This window comes from Myotis daubentonii, chromosome 3, assembly GCF_963259705.1.
Source record: "Myotis daubentonii chromosome 3, mMyoDau2.1, whole genome shotgun sequence".
Classification (NCBI taxonomy): Eukaryota; Metazoa; Chordata; class Mammalia; order Chiroptera; family Vespertilionidae; genus Myotis; species Myotis daubentonii.
In genome coordinates this window covers 106,334,927-106,355,134 of record NC_081842.1, presented here as the reverse complement: position 1 = coordinate 106,355,134, position 20,208 = coordinate 106,334,927, and the positions used below count along the sequence as shown (strand labels likewise).

The 20,208-nt window shown below is 39.6% G+C and overlaps 1 protein-coding gene across 1 annotated transcript in view; it reads right to left on the bottom strand.

The window, feature by feature from the left end:
• The window catches only part of ANKUB1 (ankyrin repeat and ubiquitin domain containing 1), a 91,893-nt gene extending 71,983 nt beyond the window's left edge, over window positions 1-19,910 (bottom strand). Inside the window, exons 1-2 of the mRNA XM_059688159.1 lie at window positions 19,821-19,910; window positions 16,437-16,580 (exon numbers count right to left, since the gene is read on the bottom strand). Of these exons, the coding sequence (XP_059544142.1) occupies window positions 16,437-16,580; window positions 19,821-19,910 (234 nt within the window). The remainder of the gene's footprint in view (window positions 1-16,436; window positions 16,581-19,820) is intronic.
• Between the last annotated feature and the right edge of the window lie 298 nt (window positions 19,911-20,208).

The following is a 20,208-nucleotide window of genomic DNA, read 5'->3' as shown; positions in this document are numbered from 1 at the left end:
TTCTCTTACAGGTTTAAATGTAGCTGTAGCTGTGGACCGGTGATGGTCTACAGTCCTTGGTAGTCTTTGGGAATAACTGGCAAGTGTCCAGTCTCCCACACTGAGGGACATTGTTATAGTTATGTGTTAGCTGTCCTGGAAGGGGACTATATGGAATGAACCCCAAAAGTAAAGGGTGTCTGGCTGCCAAGAGGGCAGGTGCCCAACTGGGCAAAGAAAAATACCCATCAGGTTTTGGTCTCTATTGAGAAACAGCTGACAGTTGGCAGCCTGTGTACTGTCTTGCAGGCCTGCGTGACCATGCCCATGTCAGGGGTGGTACAAACCTTGGCTGTAGAGAACTGGGAAAGGCCTATTTGAAATGGAAGGTCTGAGGCATGGTTGTGCATTTTTGAAGGACATGTAGGGAAGGTTTAAAGGCTGGTTTGAAAATGTGAAATTTAAAAAAATTATATATGTAATAAGAAATTAATCAAATAGTACAGGCCAGTAAGCCAGAGAGAGTAAATAATTTACATTCTGCCTCCCTAAACAGAGGGTAAATAGTTATGCCAAAATACTTAGGGGGGGACTGATAAAAGAAATCCAACAATTACTGTTTTGTTATAACTCTGAAAAGTCCATGAAAAAGGACTGACAAGAAAAATCAGAAAATCTTAGAGCAGATCAGTAAGTTTTTCTCCTTATATAATTCCTCTGGAATCTGGCAATGCTTAATAAGTCATGGCAATACATTTCTTTGCATAGATTCAATAAGACCGGTTCCCAATAGTGGTTTTATTGACCGGAAACTTTGACTGGAGTATCATGTTTTAAAGAAAACTGTCTGAGCTCTGAAGACTTGAAGCCAATAAGAGTGCCACGGAGAAAGCCTGGTATCCTGCTTGGGAGCCCTGAAGATGGCTGGCGCTGGAGCATCAGGCCCATGCCCTACCATCACTGGCGGTTGGTAAGAGTAGAAGGGGAGCAATAAGGACGCCTCTGCATCCCTGCGGAACCCCCACATACTCTGGGCCGCAATGAGTAGGAGGGCTACTGAAATGGGCCTTAAAGCCTAGAGCGTGAGCTCAGGTGGAGTTGCTACAGGTGAGGTATTCACCTAATGCAGCAGATACTGCAGGCAGGCCTGATGGCAGCTGGAAGGCTTGGCTTCCTGGCCCTATGGGGCACATTAAGATTCAATCATGAAATTCCAGCAAAGGTAGTCAGTTACCATTCTTGTTGTGTTTATGCAAACATCAGGCCAAATTGAATACAGTAGATAAGTTAATCTTGATTTGGCTTTTTGATAGCCATAGAGGAATTTTAAGAAGAAAAATCCTATTTCAATAGAAGTTGTTAAAGCTAAAATGGTTTCTTTCCCTTCCACCGGACCATTTGTTATAGTTTGTCTCTGCCAGGTCACAAGCCCAGCACAAGACAGCAAGGAGCCTGATTGGAAGGTGACCTCTGACCAGACACACCCACTGCAGATCACCCTCAAGAAGACAGCGGACCTCGGCGGACCCCTTGTAGTCCTCCTGATGCTGTTGACTTTTGGCCCTTGCATTATTAACAGACTAGTCCAATTTGTCAAGAAGTGTATAAAAATAATTCAGTTGCTAGTTCAGTCTGTCTCATGATTGAGTCGGAAGTTCCAAGACAAGGGGGGAATGAAAGGACAGAACAGGACTGATAGCTGTGTCCTTAACCCCTCTTCCAAGAAAAAGCCGCAGAATGTATCAGTTACTCAGCCTGCCCTTATCTTGGCCAATGGGAAAGTGGGGGAAACTAGCCCAAGGCCAACCAAGAGTATGCTAGCCACTCCCCTGTCTTTGTGTGACCAGACCCTAGCTGCACCCTGCCCTTGCGTCACTAGTCCCCGGCCCTCACTCAACCAACTGGAATCGGCCAAATCAGTGGTAAGAGTGTGCCCCCACCCCCTGACCCCAAGCCCTATAAATTCTTTGTTCCCTTGGGACTCAGGGCTCTCTCTTGCATCCAGTAATGGAGGCGGGGGGGGGGGCAAGTCCCGGGCTTGAATAAAAGACTCTATGCTTTTGCATCGAATTTGGTGCTCCCTGGTGGATCTTTGGGGAATCTTGAAATCTGGGCATAACACATCCATGCTTTTGTTTCAGCCCTCTGGTCCAGTTTAAGAACCCACTGTGGCCCTCGAGTCAAAAAGTTTGCCCACCCCTGGGCTAGTGTGTGCTTGATTTCTGACTGGTCCTTTTCCATTTTTTTGGCATTCTCACTAAGATTCTTGAAAGTCTCACTAAGTTCCTCAGAGGCTTCTAGAAGATTCTTGAGTACCCTTATAACCATGGTTTTGAGCTCTATATCCAGTAGTTTGCTTTCTTCCATTTGTGACATGTTTCTTTGTCTCTACATTTTGGCTGCTTTCCTGTGTTTGTTTCTATGTATTGGGTAGCTGCTAAGTCTCTTTGAGTTGATAGAGCGGCCTTGTATAGTAGGTGTCCTATAGGGCCCAGTGACTCAGCCTCCCCAATCACCTGAGATGGATGCTCCTGGTGCACCCCTTTGTGGGCTGTGTGCACAGTTTTGTTGTAGTTAAGCCTTGATTGCTGTTGGTGTCACTGGGAGGAATTGACCTCCAGGCCAATTGGCTGTGGGGGCCAGCTGCGACTAGAGTGGGAGAACTGCTGTGCAGGAGACATTCTTATGGAACAGGACTTGCTTCAGTGGGGCTTTGGTGCTCACTGAGTCTGCCCCTTGAGTGTGTTGCTTATGGATGTGAAGAGTTGTAATCTGGTATGGTCTCACACTGACCACTGGTACACTGGCTCTTAGGTCTCCAGGGAGGTGCAAAGTCATCCACTGCCTGGGGCCACCCAGCAGGAGCTACAGAGAGATCGGCAGATTCCTCCTCTTTGTATTGGGTATGGAAGTGCCCAGACAAGGCCCAGCTGTGAAGCAAGACAGGTTGGTGCTGGTGCTAGTGCCAGCCTTGGGCCTTTTATTGATAGATTTGGGGCTCCCTGACCCAGCTGCAGCTTATTTAACAGAGTTTTTGCCTGAGAAAGGACAGACCATTTATATGCAAAAGCCACTGTGCACAGCTTGGGTGGGGTTATATATTGGGTGGGGTGGGGTCTCAGGGAATCTCCAGGGCAGAGCAAAAAGAAATGGCTGCCAGTCAGCTGTGCACTAGGGAAGTCCCAGCATGGGAACAATTACCACTGCAAGCACCTCTGTCTGGAAGAAAGCCACTCCCGAGTTCCTGCCCCGATGCCAGACAGTTCAGTTTCTCCCCATATGTGTCTTGGTCCTCCAGAGCCTCGCCTGGCACTGGAGCTCAGAGGAAGTGGGAGCTTGTAAATTCAGTTCGTGGTGCTGGCCTTTTAAGAGGAGCAGCTGAATCTCCATCAGCCTGTGTGTCACTCAGCCCCAATCTGCACTGGTTTTTACAGTCCATAGTTCTTACTGTCAGTATGGACTTCTTTCCGCAGCTCTGGGATCTTGAGCTGGGGGTCTGGTGTGGGGCTGGGACTCCTTGCTTCTCCAGGAAGCCTCTGCAAAGGCGATCTCCCTCCTGATTTAAAAGAAGCTCACACAGGTGCCGAACCAGTCCATTCCACACCTCTGCACCTCCTACCAGTCTCAGTGTGCTTTCTTTTTTACTTCTCTAGTTGTAGTACTTCCCCTCAGCCAGCTTTCCCATAGTTCTGGGTGATAGTTGTTTTGTATTTTAGTTGTAATTTTGATGTGGTTGTGGGAGGCAGCAAGTACAGGCATTTACCTATGCCACCATCTTGTTTCTCTCCTTCCTTCCTCTTTTCTTTATACCATTTTCCTTTTCCTATTCTTTACTCTTATTTTTTCTCTACTTTATTCCTTTGCATATTTTCCCCCTCCTTTCTTTTTTTTCTTCGTGTATTTTTTTTTTGCTTTTCTTTTCCTTCTTCTTTTCTTTTTTTTTTTTTTTTTTTTTTTTTTATTCTCATCATTGATTTTTATTTATTTATTTATTAAATCTTTTTTTTTTAAATTAAATCTTTATTGTTCAGATTATTACATTTGTTCCTCTTTTTTTTTTCCCCCATAACTCCCCTCCTCCCAGTTCCTGCCCCACCCTCCGCCCTCACTCCCCACCCACTGTCCTCATCCATAGGTGCACGATTTTTGTCCAGTCTCTTCCCACATCTCCCACACCCCTTTCCCCCCCAAGAATAGTCAGTCCACTCCCTTTCTATGTCCCTGATTCTATTATAATCACCAGTTCATTCTGTTCATCAGATTATTTATTCACTTGATTCTTAGATTCACTTGTTGATAGATGCATATTTGTTGTTCATAATTTGTATCTTTACCTTTTTCTTCCTCTTCCTCTTCTTAAAGGATACCTTTCAGCAATTCATATAATCCTGGTTTGGTGGTGATGAACTCCTTTAGCTTTTCCTTATCTGTGAAGCTCTTTATCTGACCTTCAATTCTGAATGATAGCTTTGCTGGATAAAGTAATCTTGGTTGTAGGTTCTTGGTATTCATCACTTTGAATATTTCTTGCCACTCCCTTCTGGCCTGCAAAGTTTCTGTTGAGAAATCAGCTGACAGTCGTATGGGTATTCCCTTGTAGGTAACTGAGTTTCTTTCTCTTGCTGTTTTTAAGATTCTCTCTTTATCTTTTGCTCTTGGCATTTTAATGATGATGTGTCTTGGTGTGGTCCTCTTTGGATTCCTTTTGTTTGGGGTTCTCCGCGCTTCTTGGACCTGTAAGTCCATTTCTTTCACCAGGTGGGGGAAGTTTTCTGTCATTATTTCTTCAAATAGGTTTTCAATATCTTGCTCTCTCTCATCTTCTGGCACCCCTATAATTCTGATGTTGGTACGCTTGAAGCTGTCCCAGAGGCTCCTTACACTATCCTCGCATTTTTGGATTCTTTTTTCATTTTGCTTTTCCGGTTGGATGTTTTTTGCTTCCTCGCATTTCAAATCATTGACTTGATTCTTGCACTCCTCTGGTCTGCTGTCGGGCGTCTGTATAATATTCTTTATTTCAGTCCGTGTATGCTTAATTTCTCGTTGGTTCCCCAATATAAGATCGAGGGTCTTATTAGTTTTCGTGTAGATCTCATTAAGTTTATCGACAGCTTCTAAACAGTTCTTGAGAGACCTTAAAAGTGTGGTTCTGAACTCTATATCTTCCATTGACAATTTTGTCCCGTTTCTTTGTCTCCGCATTTTGTTATCTCCTTCTTCTTTTCTTCTTTTCTTTTCTTTCCTTTCCTTTTCATTTCTTACCTTGTTCTCTTATGCTCTTTTTCTTGTGGTTGTTTTTGTTGTTGGGGACATTTGTATGTTTCTGTTTTGTTTCCTGTTTTCTTGTGCTTTGTTTTCTTCTGTCAGTACCTGGACAACAGCTCATACAACATGGTTGGGGTTGACCATCCCAGTCAACCAGTCTGAGGGAAGATCCTAATCCATAAGTGGGACAACAGCAATCGAGATCAAATTACAACAGGAGAGCACAATCCATACAAGGGACATTCCTAGAGCATCCAGCTCAGGAGGTCAAAGAGACTGCACCACTGGGTCCCATAAGACAATGCTACATAAAGCCACCCCATGAAGACTGTACAGCATAGCACTTCTGTCTATTACATCGGAGAGAAAAAACCCCACAAAAAATACAGCTAAAATGTTGAGACAAAGAAACACCCTCCAAATGAAAAAAAAAAATGAGGAATCTCCAGAAAAGGAACTAAATGAAATAGAGGCAAGAAATGAATCAGATATAGATTTCAAAAAAGGTTATAATATTGCTTAAGGAACTTAGTTAGAATTACAAAGAATATAGTAGGAACTACAACAACATGAAAAAGGAAATGGAAACCATGAACAAGAACCAGTCAGAAATGAAGAATAACATATCTGACATCAATAATACACTGGAAGGAAAAGTAGACTGACTTAAGCAGAAGATAGGATCACTGAGTTGGAAGGTAAGATAGAAAAAAAAAAACAATTAGAGCCGCAAAAAGAATAAAGAATTAAAAAGCAGAAGGGTAATTTAAAGGAACTTTGAAACAACATGAAATGTAACAACTTCAGCATCATATGGGTACCAGAGGAGAAAAAAGTGAGCAAGGAATAGAGAACAGTGAAGAAATAATGACAGAAAACTTATCTAACCTGGTGAAGGAAAAAGTCACACAACTTCAAGAAGTATAGAGTCCCAATCAAGATGAACCTAAAGAGATCCACACCAAGACACATCATAATTAAATTGACAAACATTAAAAACAAAGTAAGAATCTTAAAGGCAGAGAGAGAGAAAGAGAGAGAGAAGGTCATCTATAAGGGAATTCTCATTAGACTGTCAGCTGATTTCTCAACAGAAATACTACAGGCCAGAAGAGATGGGCATGAAGTATAGAGTAATAAAAAGCAAGAATATAAATCACAAACTTCTCTATCCAGCAAGGCCATCTTTAAAATTGAAGGCAAAATAAAGAGCTTCCCATACAAAAAAGAGTAAAGTAGGAATTACAACCAAACCAGCATTGCAAGAAATGCTAAAGGGACTGCTTTAAGAAGAAATCAAGAGACAGAGAGAAACAGATATAAAGAAAACATTGGCAATAAATAAGTACCTATCAATAATAACCTTAAATGCAAATGGATTAAATGCTCCAATCAAAAGATGTAGGATAGCTCAAGCATGTCAAACTCACGGCCCATGGGCCACATGCACCCACAACAAATATTTTTGCGGCCCAGCCAATATAACAGTATGTGAGAAACATTTTAATAAAAATTTTGTAACTTAATTTTTACAATATCTGGTTATACATAATTATTAATAACAAACCACAATGTTTGCTAATGACTGACTACTATAATCATGTTGCATTCATTTCCCTTATGCAACTTATGCTCAGTTGCAACATTTCTCTCCACTAATACTAGCAGAGAATATTTTAGTAGCCAATCACCACATCATTAGTCTTGTATTGACTTGTTTGGTGTGCATAACAGGAAATATTTCGCTTTCAGAGAACAAGAAAAAGTTTTATTTACATTATGCTTTTTAATTTGTGTAATTATTCAGTGTCTGGTAAGTTAATGTTCAAGAAAAAATATTAATTTTTATTAAAATGTTCTATTATTTTATGTTAATGATTACTCATTTATTTCAGCCCTTTGTATTCAGCTTGTCTCTATCGAAATGAACCTACGTTTCTATGAAAATTGAAGCTTTTGTTTTTTGTGGCCCACATAAACTTAAACTTTGTTTATTTAGCCCGTGTCAGCCTTTGAGTTTGACATGCTTGGGATAGCTGAATGGATAAGAAGACATGACCCATATATATACTGTCTACAAGAGACCCACTTCAGAACAAAACACTCACACCGACTGAAAGTAAAAGGATGGAAAAAAAATATGCTATGCAAATAAAAAAAATATGCTAGGGTGGCAATACTCATATCTAGCAAAATAGACTTCAAAACAAAGGCCATAAAAGAGACAAAAAGGATCACTACATAGTACTAAAAGGATTGATCCAATAAGAAAATTAACCCTTGTAAACATATACGTACCCAATATAGAAGCACCTTAAATATATAAAAATACTCTTGATGCACTCTAAGGGAGATATTGGCAGCAATACAGTCATAGTAGGGCACTTTAACACCTCTTTCACATCATTGGATAGGTCTTCCAGACAAAACATCAAGTAGGAAATAGTGACCTTAAACGACACACTGGATCAGATGACTTTAATTGACATTTATAGAACATTTCATTCCACAGCAGCAGAATATACATTCTTCTTAAGTGCACATGGAACAGCACAAAAGATAGACCACAGGTTAGGACAGAGAATAAGACTCTACAAGTTCAAGAAGGTTGCAATCATATCAAACATCTTCTATCACAATGTCATGAAACTAGAAATCAACTACAATAAAAAAGAGGAAAAAATTCAAACACATGGAGGCTCAATAGCATATTAAGCAATAGATGAATTACCAATGAGATCAAGCAAGAAGTTAAAAATTTCCTGGAAACAAATAAAAATGAACACACAACCACCCAAAACCTATGGGACATGGTGAAAGCAGTCCTGAGAGGGAAGTTCATAGCATTACAGGCCTAGCTCAAGAAACAAGAAAAAGCTCTAATAAACTTTTTAACCCTACAACTAAAAGAATTAGAAAGAAAAAAACAGGAAAGCCTAGAGTAAGTAGAAGGCAGGAAATAATAAAAATCAGAGCATAAATAAGTGACATAGAGACTAAAACAAAACAAAATAAAACAAAAGATCAATGAAACCAAGAGCTGGTTCTTTGAAAAGATTAAAAAAGATTGATGAACCTTTAGCCAGACTCACCCAGAAACAAAGATAGAGGACCCAAATAAATAAAATCAGAAATGAAAGACTCAAAGTAGCAACTAACATCACAGAAACATAAAAGTTTGTGAGAAAATACTATCAACAATTTTATACCAACAAACTAGCAACCTGGGAAAAATGGACAAATTCCCAGAAACATACAATCTTTCAAAACTCAATCAAGAAGAATCAGAAAACCTGAATATTCCAATAACAACTAAGGAAATTGAAGCATTAATTAAGAAAAAACCCCAAACACATTCAGCAAACTAATGTCCTGGCCTGGATGGCTTCACAGGTGTGTTTTACCAAACATTCAAAGAACTAACACCTATCCTCCTCAAACTATTCCAATAATTCAGGAAGAAAGACTTCCAAGTTCTTTTTACCAGGCCAACATTATCCTAACTCCAAAACCAGATAAAGACCCCACAAAGAAATAAAACCACAGGCCAATATCCCTGATAAACATATATCTTAAAATCCTCAACAAAAATTAGCAAACTAGATCCAGCAATACAATAAAAAGATCATACACCATGACCAAGCTAAATTTATTCTTGTGATGCCAGGCTGGTACAATATTAGCAAATTAATAAATGTGATAGATCATATAAACAAATTGAAGAATAAAAAAATCACATGATCACATCGATAGAGAAAAAGCATTCAACAAAATCCAACACCCATTTTTTTAAAAATATATTTTATTGATTTTTTTTTACAGAGAGGAAGAGAGAGGGATAGAGAGTTAGAAACATCGATAACAGAGAAACATCAATCAGCTGCCTCCTGCACACCCCCTACTGGGGATGTGCCCACAACCAAGGCACACGCCCTTGACCGGAATCAAACCTGGGACCCTTGAGTCCACAGGCAGACACTCTATCCACTGAGCCAAACCGGTTAGGGCCCAACACCCATTTTTGATAAAAACTCTCAGCAAGTGGAAATAGAGGGATCATACCTCAACATAATGAAGGTCACATATGAAAAACTTAGAGCCAACATCATACTCAATGGGCAAAAACTGGAAGCATTTCCCTTAAAATCATGAACAAGGCAGGAATGGCCACTGTCACCACTCTTATTCAACCTAGTACTGGCATGCACATTGAAAAGGAGAAATAAAACTGTTATTCACAGATGACATGATACTGTGCACAGAAAACTCTAAAGACTCCACCAAAAAACTGTGAGACTTAATAATTAAATTTGGCAAAGTAGTAGATACAAAATTAATATTCAGATATTGACATTTTTATACACCAATAAAGAGCTCTCAAAAAGAGAAACTAAGAAAACAATCCCATTTACCACTGCACCCCCTCCCCCCGCCCCCCCGGAAGAAAAAAGACCCTGGGAACAAACTTAACCAAGCATGTAAAAGACCTGTACTAGAAAATTATAGGACATGGAATAAAGAAATAGAGGAAGATACAAGCAAATGGAAGCATGTACTGTACTCATGAATTGGAAGAATTAACATAATTAAAATATCCATATTACCCAAAGGAATTACAGATTCAACACGATCCCTATTAAAATACCAATGGAATATTTCACAGATCTAAACAAATATTCCAGAAATTTAGATGAACCTCCAAAACACCAAATAACCAGAGCAATCTTGAGAAAGAAGAACAAAGTTGGAGGGATCACAATACCGGATATCAAATTATACTGCAAAGCCCCTGTAATAAAAACTTCCTGGTACTGGCACAAGAACAGGCATATAGACCCATGGAAAAGAACTCAGACATCAGAAATTAACCCAAACCAATATGGTCAATTAATATTTGACAAAGGAGGCAAGAGCATACAATGGAGTCAAGATATTCTCCCCAATAAATGGTGTTGGGAAAATTGGACAGGTACATGCAAAAAAATGAAAGTAAGCCACCAATTTGCACCATACTCAAAATGGATAAAATACTTAATTGTAAGTCATGAAACCTTAAAAATCCTAGAAGAAAACATAGGCATAAAAATCTCAGACATCTAATATAGCAGTATTTTCACCAATACACCTCCTAGGGCAAGAGAAACAAAGGAAAAAATAAACAAATGGGACTACATCAAACTAAAAACCTCTGCACAGCAAAAGAAACCATCCTCAAGATGAGAAGGGAACCCACTGTATGGAAGAACATATTCACCAATGATAACCATGATAAGGGGTTAATTTCCAAAATATACAAAGAACTTATACATCAGCACAGAAAGACAAACAATCAAAATAAAAAATGGGCAAAGGACCTGAATAGACACTTCTCCAAAGAGGACATACAAATGGCCAACAGACATATGAAAAAATGCTCAACATCACTAATCGTCAGAGAGATGCAAATTAAAACTACAATGGTATCAACTCACACATGCCAGAATAACTACCCTCAATAAATCAATAAACAACAAGTTCTGGTAAGGATGTGGAGAAAAAGGAATCTTAGTACACTGCTGGTGGGAATGCAGACTGGTGCAGCCACTTTGGAAAACAGTATGGAGTTTCCTCAAAAAATAAATAGAATTGCCATTTGACCCAGCAATCCCACTTCTGGGAATATATCCTAATAATCCAAAAACACCAATCAGAAAGAATATATGCACCCCTATGTTCATAATAGCACAATTTACAATAGCCAAGATCTGGAAACAGCCCATGTGCCCATGAGTAGATAAGTCATTAAAAAGGCTTGATGCCGGGGTCCAACCCCAGCAGGTCCAGGGGTTCCCAAAGGTGTAGACGGAGTCGGCGAAGAAGGAATGACACGGAGACAGTGTTCAGTTGATCAGCAGCCTAGCCAGGATCTCTAGCCAGGATCTCCAGCCAAGTTCTGGTCTGGATCTCCAGAGAAGTTCTGCTTCAGATCTCCAACCAAGTTCAGTCACCAGGTTCTAGTCAGGTTCTCTTGCCATGTTCTATAGTCAGGTTCAGTCCAGGATCTATTGCCATGTTCTCTCCAGCAAAGTTCTTCTGTCTCCAGGATCCGTGTAGGTTCTGTCTTCTGAATTCTGTGTTCTGAGTTCTGTCTCACTTGGTCCTGTCTTCCAAGCCCTGTGTTCTCAGTTCTGTGTTCTAAATTCTGTCTATTGTTGTCTTGTTACATCTGTATTTATACCAGTTGATTTTAATCCTGTCAATTTCTATTACAAAGGTTAGGGCGTTTCTTATCTCCATTCCAGGGAGAAAAGATTATGTAGTTTAAGCATGATTGTTTGTAGTTAAAGGGATTAATTACCCGCCTGGCACTTAGTTGAGGGGTTTTATTCCCTCCCTAACTTCAGGGGAAAATCCCTACCTGGGGATTCAACCTTTCTCGGAGAGGTGACCTTGGTTAAAACACAGCGCCAAGAAGGTGAGCAAATATATTAAGAACCGTATGCCATATATGCCAGGTCCGATGAAACAGCAAGGATGGACCGGCTCCCGGCAAATTCCCCCTTTTTTATTTTTTAAAAGCAAGCATTAAAAAGAAAAACCTGAAACGCTCTCTTGTATCCATTTTAAGAGTAGGATTGGCGCTTTCTGCTATTACCTGAGTCCTGATCTATCACCCCAGGGAGAGCTTGCCAATCCTGCACTTTCCCGGGGTGGAAAGGCTGCAGTGGGGTTAAGGATAAGGCTCCTTGGGCCTACCTTCTCCCATGCCTCTACATTTACCTTTCCGGCACCTTTCCTTCCTCAGAAAAGCATGGACGTATTTCTTGTATAAAATGTTCTGTCTGACTGGGAGTAACCTTAATTCCTCTGCTAACAAGCATATATGTTAAAAGATCAATACGGAGTCTTTTTTCTTTAGACTCAGTATGGCACATCTTCTTAATCTAAAGATCAATACAGAGTCTTCTTTCTTTGGACTCAGTATGGCACATCTTCTCAATCAAAGAATCAATACAGAGTCTTCTTTCTTTGGACTCAGTATGGCACATCTTCTCAATCTAAGTTCTGTACTATCCACCTTCTTACCCTACTTATCCTCTATAGGGGGGTCTGTAGCACCCTGGTGGAGTCCTATCCGTCCCGAGTGTGGGGGTTCTCAATGGGGGGGGCTTACCTATGGGAATCCTGTTCCAGGGGTTCCCAAAGGTGTGGACGGAGTCGGCGAAGACTATCCACCCTCTTCCTATGGTGGAGTCCGATCCATCCCGAGTGCAGGGCGCTTACCTAGGGGTCCCTGTTCGGGCGCCAGATGCCGGGGTCCTGCCCCAGCGAGTCCAGGGGTCCCCAAAGGTGTGGACGGAGTCGGCGAAGAAGGAATGACACGGAGACAGCGTTCAGTTGATCAGCAGCCTAGCCAGGATCTCTAGCCCGGATCTCCAGCCAAGTTCTGGTCTGGATCTCCAGAGAGGTTCTGCTCTGGATCTCCAGCGAAGTTCTTCTGTCTCTAGAGGACGTTCTGTGTAGGTTCCGTGCCTAGGCTCTGTCTCTCTTGGTCCTGTCTTCCAAGCCCTGTGTTCTAAGTTCTGTGTCTTTCTGTCTTCTTGATTCTGTTCTAAGTTCTGAGTGTTTCTGTCTTGTTACAACTGTATTTATACCAGTTGATTCAATCCTATCAATCTCTATTACAAAGGTTAGGGCGTTTCTTATCTCCATTCCAGGGAGAAAAGATTATGTAGTTTAAGCATGATTGTTTGTAGTTAAAGGGATTAATTACCCGCCTGGCACTTAGTTGAGGGGTTTTATTCCCTCCCTAACTTCAGGGGAAAATCCCTACCTGGGGATTCAACCTTTCTCGGAGAGGTGACCTTGGTTAAAACACAGCGCCAAGAAGGTGAGCAAACATATTAAGAACCGTATGCCATATATGCCAGGTCCGATGAAACAGCAAGGATGGACCAGCTCCCGGCAGCTTGATACATTCACACAATGGAATATTACACAGCTATAATGAAAATGAAACTCTTACCCTTTGCTACAGCATGGAGGGACCTGGAGATTATTATGCTAAGCAAAATAAGCCAGTTACAGAAAGACAAATATCACATGATCTCACTTATATGTGGATCTAATGAACAAAATAAACTGATTAACAAAATAGATCCAGAGACATGGATGCATAGAACAGACTGACAGGTCTCAGAGGAAGGAGGATGGAGAATGGGGTTGAAGAGATGAGAAGAGATTAACTGAAGAACATATATGCATGTATGAAGAGCCTATGGACCTAGACTAGTGGTCGGCAAACTCATTGGTCAACAGAGCCAAATATCAACAGTACAACGACTGAAATTTCTTTTGAGAGCCAAATTTTTTAAACTTAAACTATATAAGTAGATACATTGTTATTAACTTAATTAGGGTACTCCTAAGCTGGTTTTTGCTAAAAACATCCTAAATCTGATTGAGGTACATTTGCTGAGGTTGACCCCTTCCAACTCTCCAATCCACTCTTGTCTTGTATACTTGTTCTGTCTATCTCCCTTCCGAAAACCGACTTCTGCACATGGGCCACGAAGTTTCAATCGCACTGTACGTGTGCGACCACACATGGTATTTTGTGGAAGGGCCACACTCAAGGGGCCAAAGAGCCGCATGTGGCTCGAGAGCTGCAGTTTGCCGACCACTGACCTAGACAATAGTGTGATGAAGGCCTGAGGTGGGGCAGGGGCTGGCTGGAGTGGGACAAAGGGCAGGAGGAATGGGGGAACATCTGTAATACTGTCAACAATTAAAAAAAATGAGTCTGGTTGGCATGGCTCAGTGGTTGAGCATCAACCTATGAACCAGGAGGTTGATTCCCTGTCAGGGCACGTGCCCAGGTTGCCAGCTCAATCCCCATTGTGGTGTGTACAAGAGGAAGCCAATCAATGATTATCTTTCATCATTGATGTTTCTATGTCTCTTTCCCTCTCCCTTTCTCTCTGAAATCAATAAAAAATATATTTTAAAAAAATGATATGACATTTAGTATTAAGAAGTATTTTAGTTCTGGCTGTAGTGGCTTAATTGTTAGAGCATCAGCCCAGCAACTGAATTGATTCCCATCAAGGGCAGGTACCTGGGTTGCAGGTTTGATCCCCAGCTCTGGTTGGGGCAGTGCAGGTGGAAACCAATTGATGTGTCTCTCTCACATTTCTGTTTTTCTCCCTTTCCCTCTCTCCCCTTTCTCCCTTCTACTCTCTTAAAAAATAAAAAAATTAAAAAAAAGAATGGGAAAAATATCCTTGGGTGAGGATTAAAAAATTAAAACAAGAAGCATTATATTTTAATTTTTTGAATGTCTGAGAGAAAATTAGACATAGTGATTTTTCATTTACCTTTTAGATAATTAAACATTTTTCAATAATATAAAAATAATAAGTGAATAAATCCTCACAAAACATTAAAGACATACAGTTGTGGTCTTTTGTTTACATAAACAGGATTATACAATGCTTATTTTTCTGTGACTTGTCCTTATTACTCATAATATTTTAGAATATTCCTTTTATATAGTCTTCCCACTTAGTCAATCAATAAAAATGTTAAAACAAATGAGTTAGCTTTATCGATCAGACCATCAAACCTCACAGGGAAGGCAAGGGAGGGTGGGGGGAAGGGAGAGAGAGATCAACCAAAGGACTTGTATGCATTCATATAAGCATAACAAATGGACACAGACACTAGGGGGGTGAGGGCATGAGCAGGGGTGGGGTGGGGTCAGTGGGGAGATAAGGACACATATGTAATACCTTATTCAATAAAGAAAAGAAAAAAAAGAAGTAATGGTGGACCAATGGACACATACAGTAGGAGGGTGGGGGCATGTGCTGGGGGGTGGGAGAGGCCAGGGAGAGGTAAATGGGGGAAAAGGGAGACTTATGTAATACTTTAAACAATAAAGAATTTAAATTTTTTTAAAAAAGAGTTAGCTTTGTTTACCATGAAATTTTTTTAATGCTAAATATGAGAAAATTAGTGTCTCAGGTAGCAGAGAATATGCATTTTACTAAGTTCCTTGAGGCTCATGTTTTCATATGGGGCAAAGAACTAGTACTGAATAATATTTCTGCCCTAGAGAATGCTCTTAAACTCTGTAGGGCCCAGCAGGTGTGGCTCAGTTGTTGAGCATCCACCTATGAACCAGGAGATCATGGTTCTATTCCCATTCAGCACATGCCGGGGTCCCTTGCTCAGTCCCCAGTATGGGGCATGCAGGAGTCAGCCAATCAATGATTCTCTCTCATCATTTCTATCTCTCCCTCTCCCTTCCTCTCTGGAATCAATAAAAATATATTAAAAAAATAAAATAAAATAAACACTGTAGGCCATCTGTTTCTTTAATAAATTGTCAAAAGTTAAACGTGCCGAACCGGTTTGGCTCAGTGGATAGAGCGTCGGCCTGTGGACTCAAGGGCCCCAGGTTCGATTCCGGTCAAGGGCATGTACCTTGGTTGCGGGCACATCCTCACTGGGGGGCGTGCAGGAGGCAGCTGATCGATGTTTCTCTCTCATCGATGTTTCTAACTCTCTATCCCTCTCCCTTCTTCCCTGTAAAAAATCAATAAAATATATATTTTAAAAAAAAAGTTAAGCGTAAAATTATTTTGCATATATTGCAATTTTAGGGTTTTGTCAAAGTTCTTATAGCCCATCCAGGGACCCCAAATTAAGCACCACAGATTAAGGGCCCTATAAATGGAAAATCCTATCTCCATTGTTTATGTACCTAATTCATGAATGGCTGCTCTGCTGGATTTGATTATAGAACCTGCCCCTTCATGCTTGTTGTTACTAAGAAGTGCTTCCCTTTCCTCACTACAGTGCCCCAAATCCATTGTGGACCCATGGAAGTGCTCTACCTGCATTAATGTTTCAGATCCTCCCTTTGGTCTTGTTCCAATATTGACTTGTAGGTTGCTCTGTGGTGACTGTTTGGGGCAGGCAACAAGTTAGAAAGGGAGGGAGGGAAGAGAAGGAGTAAATAAGGGGAACTCTGTAGTCTCCATATCCTACCGCTCCTTACAGCATAAATTGAAGAAGGAAGAAGGCAAGAAAAGAAAACTTCTTCCTAAGCTGTGAAATTACTTTCATCGAATTATTCACAATGTTATTCAAAATGAAATAGACATCTTGGACAAATGTTATTTTGATTATTTTGATCATCATACCTTAACAAAGCATTTGAGAGTTGAACAAAATGATATTCCAACATCAGCAAGACTCCAGCTGTTCTCCAGGGCTGCTCCAGCATACATCAGCTCCAGATACTGTCTGCCTTGTTCATCTTCAGAGAGAGGAATGTAGAAATAATCCTTAAAAATCAATAGCATTTTTTTCTCCATTAAATGATCTCACTTTATTAACAGAGAATTCTCACAGGTACATCCAAGTTAAGAAAAAAATGCTTACATAAACCGAAATACAAATGCTTCTAATATTACAGTTACCACTATTTCTATTCCATTAACATAGATAATCAAGAGCTAGCTTGTATAAAGCAATTAAAATATAATCATTCTAGTTTATTGATCATGAGCAATTTTCTGCATTAACATGAATGGTCCAAAATTAATTCTGTTCTTTGTTTAAATTAAAATGTTCTTTGCCATTTGATAACTTTGCCACCCATTACACTCATGAAACAACACATGTAGACCAGGAAAAAACATGTATCAATGCACATAAAAATTGTATGCTTATGAAATACAAATTATGCAGAAAAAAATGAAAATTTTAGACGGACAAAACCTAACAAGCTAAGCAAGGTAGTTTGGTAGTTATAAGCTTTCTGCTCTAGCTTGACAACAGAGTGAGAGAGCTTTTTGAAGTCACAATAATTGAATTATTTATGAATACAGCAATCAGAAACTAGGTATTGAGAAGTTTACAGCTATTTTGGGTTATATAAGTTATCACCAATATCATATTCCAACATATGCAGGTATTTGGCTTTTGGATTAATTTTACTTATTTATTTTTGGTAAATCATTTTTACAGTTATTTGTTTCTTTGGTACCTAAACTTCCTTGAATGGAGTTTAAGATGGTTCTAAAATAAAAAGTATATCACCCAATTTTTATTATTTTAGTTTTATCACTTATTTTACTTTTACATTTATTTTTCCTTAGGTTTATCAGTTAAACGAAACATCTTCAGTTACAGAAATCACATCCCTTATCCTAAGGATTATAAGCACACTTTTAGCTCTAGATATTTAGTCTTGTACTTCAAATTAATTTCACCCAACTTTTATTCTGCAATTCTTTGATGTGACACAAAAGTCTTTTTCTCCTTTTAACTGAAGACAAATGAATCTCAGTTAGAAGGTCAACTATTAAACCCAGAAGACAAATAATTAAGTGTAGCAGTTCAAACTGGTAGGCCAGTCAACAAAAGCCAGGTCTGTATGCTCAGCTTTTACTAAGAAACTTGAGTTCTTGAGCCTAATGCCAATTACCTTAAATAAAAGATAATGCTTCATCTCAACTAGGGTATTTTAACCATAAAAAATTCTAGGTTTGTCTACACATTGTACAAGCATTAAGTGCCCAAGGTTTTATCTCTACCAATCACCAAAAAGAATGAGTTTTTTTCTATATACATATCCAGATCTCACTAATTTTACATATATAATTTTTTTTCAGTGTGAGATGTACAACAAATATTTAAAATAGTCAAAAAGCCAGGTTAAAAAATGTTTTTAATGGCTGTGCTGCTGATTCACAAGGACCTAATTCTGAAAGCATTTCCCGTCAATTCCAGTTATTTGCTGGATGCTGTAATAGTTGATTCTCTTACCGTGACCCGGCTGTTGGCGCCCAGGTTCTTTCCCATTATGTAGTTGTAGGCGAGATGACTGTATGGATTGTATCCCACAAACCCTGGTATGCTAGGCATTTGTGTTGCATGAATTGGGGTGAAAGGTGGGGCATAAGATGGTCTTTTTGACATTTTGGAAGATTAAGTTCTCAGTTCCTTAAGAATGAATCTGAGACACTGCGGGCAGAAAAAGAGCCTGCAGCTTCTGGCTCACTTCCCTTTGTCCTGAGCACACCCTGCCCCTCCCAATAGCATATTATGAAAACAGTACACCTTTATGTTACTGGACCAACAATGTAATTTCTTTTTGTTTACATTTTCCACTGAGCATTATAAAAGTGTTTAGTACAGAGGGGAGAAGTATTACACAGGGGTTCTTAACTTGGAGTCTACAGACCTCCCCAAAATTTATGGATATAACTTATATGGGAAAAACTATAATTTATTTTTATTAATTCTAAATAAAATTGAGATTTTAAAAAATTATGCATGTAGGACACATACTATGTGACTGTTACCAGCAGGAATCACTGATATTTTCATATCACTTTATAGTTGCTGCAGATATCTCAAAATATGCTGATCACTATGTTGAAATTACAATAGTTATTAGACACACTGCTAGAACTTGTTAATGTGTTTATAATGAAGCCAACATGTCATTATAGCACAAATTTGTTTTTTAATGTTTTCAAATTGTATTTCAATATAATGGTTACCTTTTCTTTGTATGTATTTTAATTTTTTTTATGCATTTAAAGATATTCTGAGGAGTCCAGAGGCTTGCCAGACGCCAAAGGGATCTACAACTTATAAAGGTTAAGAGCCTCTGTGTTAGAAGATCTGCTAGTAGCTTGCAGTGATCACAGTAATCCACTAAATATTATGTAACTTGATTCACTATATGCTCCTTAGCAAATGGAAATGATCATCTCCAAGTTAAATGCCATTGGATGGTCAAGACTTAAATATTTGTCTTAATTTCCCATTTTTAGAGTGAATATAAGAAGTTTACAAGAAAATATTGCACCCAAATTAATTCCTATTCTAAGATGCAACCTCTCTGAGTTTCAGTTTCCCTAAATGCAAAATGAGACTGTAGCCCAGTTCTCTAAAGTCCTATTCACCTCCACAATCCGTTGGTTTTTTATAGTTGTTTGCTCACCAAACAAGCCATCTATCTGAGACCTGGCAAGCTCAGCTTATACAGCCTCCAGTTAGGGTCTTAATTCTGTCCTTTTGTGGGAATTACAATAATAATATATGACCCATTCACAACCCACAGATTTCATAAAAAGAAGTTTACTAACTTTTTTTCCTGAGAATTTACTAACTCAGTTTGCTTTTCCGTCTAACATCTCCATAGTTACCATCTTCTTATCAAACTACTAGAGGCCCAATGCACAAAAATTCGTGCAAGAGTAGGCCTTCCTTCCCTCAGGCACCCGGGACCCAGGTTTCCCTCTCCTGGCTACCAGCAGTCACCCAGGACCTTGGCTGGCTTCCCTCCCACTCCCGCTTAGTCAGGAAGGATGCCCGATCTAATTAGTATATTACCCTTTTATTATTATAGATTGTGTAAGCAAACAAAGATATTTTGAAATAGTTTTAGTTCCCTGTTTGCTGCAAATGTATCCAGTAGCAAAATCTCTGCCCTGTGTGCAAGTTAAACTTCACTGCGCAGTTAAAATTAATATACATGTTAGCGGCTCAGGGACAAAGTACATATGTACCTTTATCATCCGCTTGACAGCTTCCACGGTTTCATCTGCTGAAACTTCAAATGGTTCAAAAGATTCCTCAAAGGCTATGAAAATCCTCATTTTCTCAAAAACAAAACACACCCATAAAACAAACCCCACAACTTTAAAAAAATATCCTATTGGATAGCTGGAAAAATTCCAATTTGCAATTAAGGACAAAAATGGTGGGCAGAGGCTACTATTACAGTCTGGACTCAAAGGTGAGCTGAAAGAATGTGAAGAGACAAGTCCCACAGTATCACAGTATTGACAACATAGCAGCTATGTTTGGGGAAATGTTTCTCAGCCAATGGCAGCAGTCAATAACCACCTTGTTGCGAAATTGTGGAAACCAGCAAACTTGACAATAGTTGAGGCA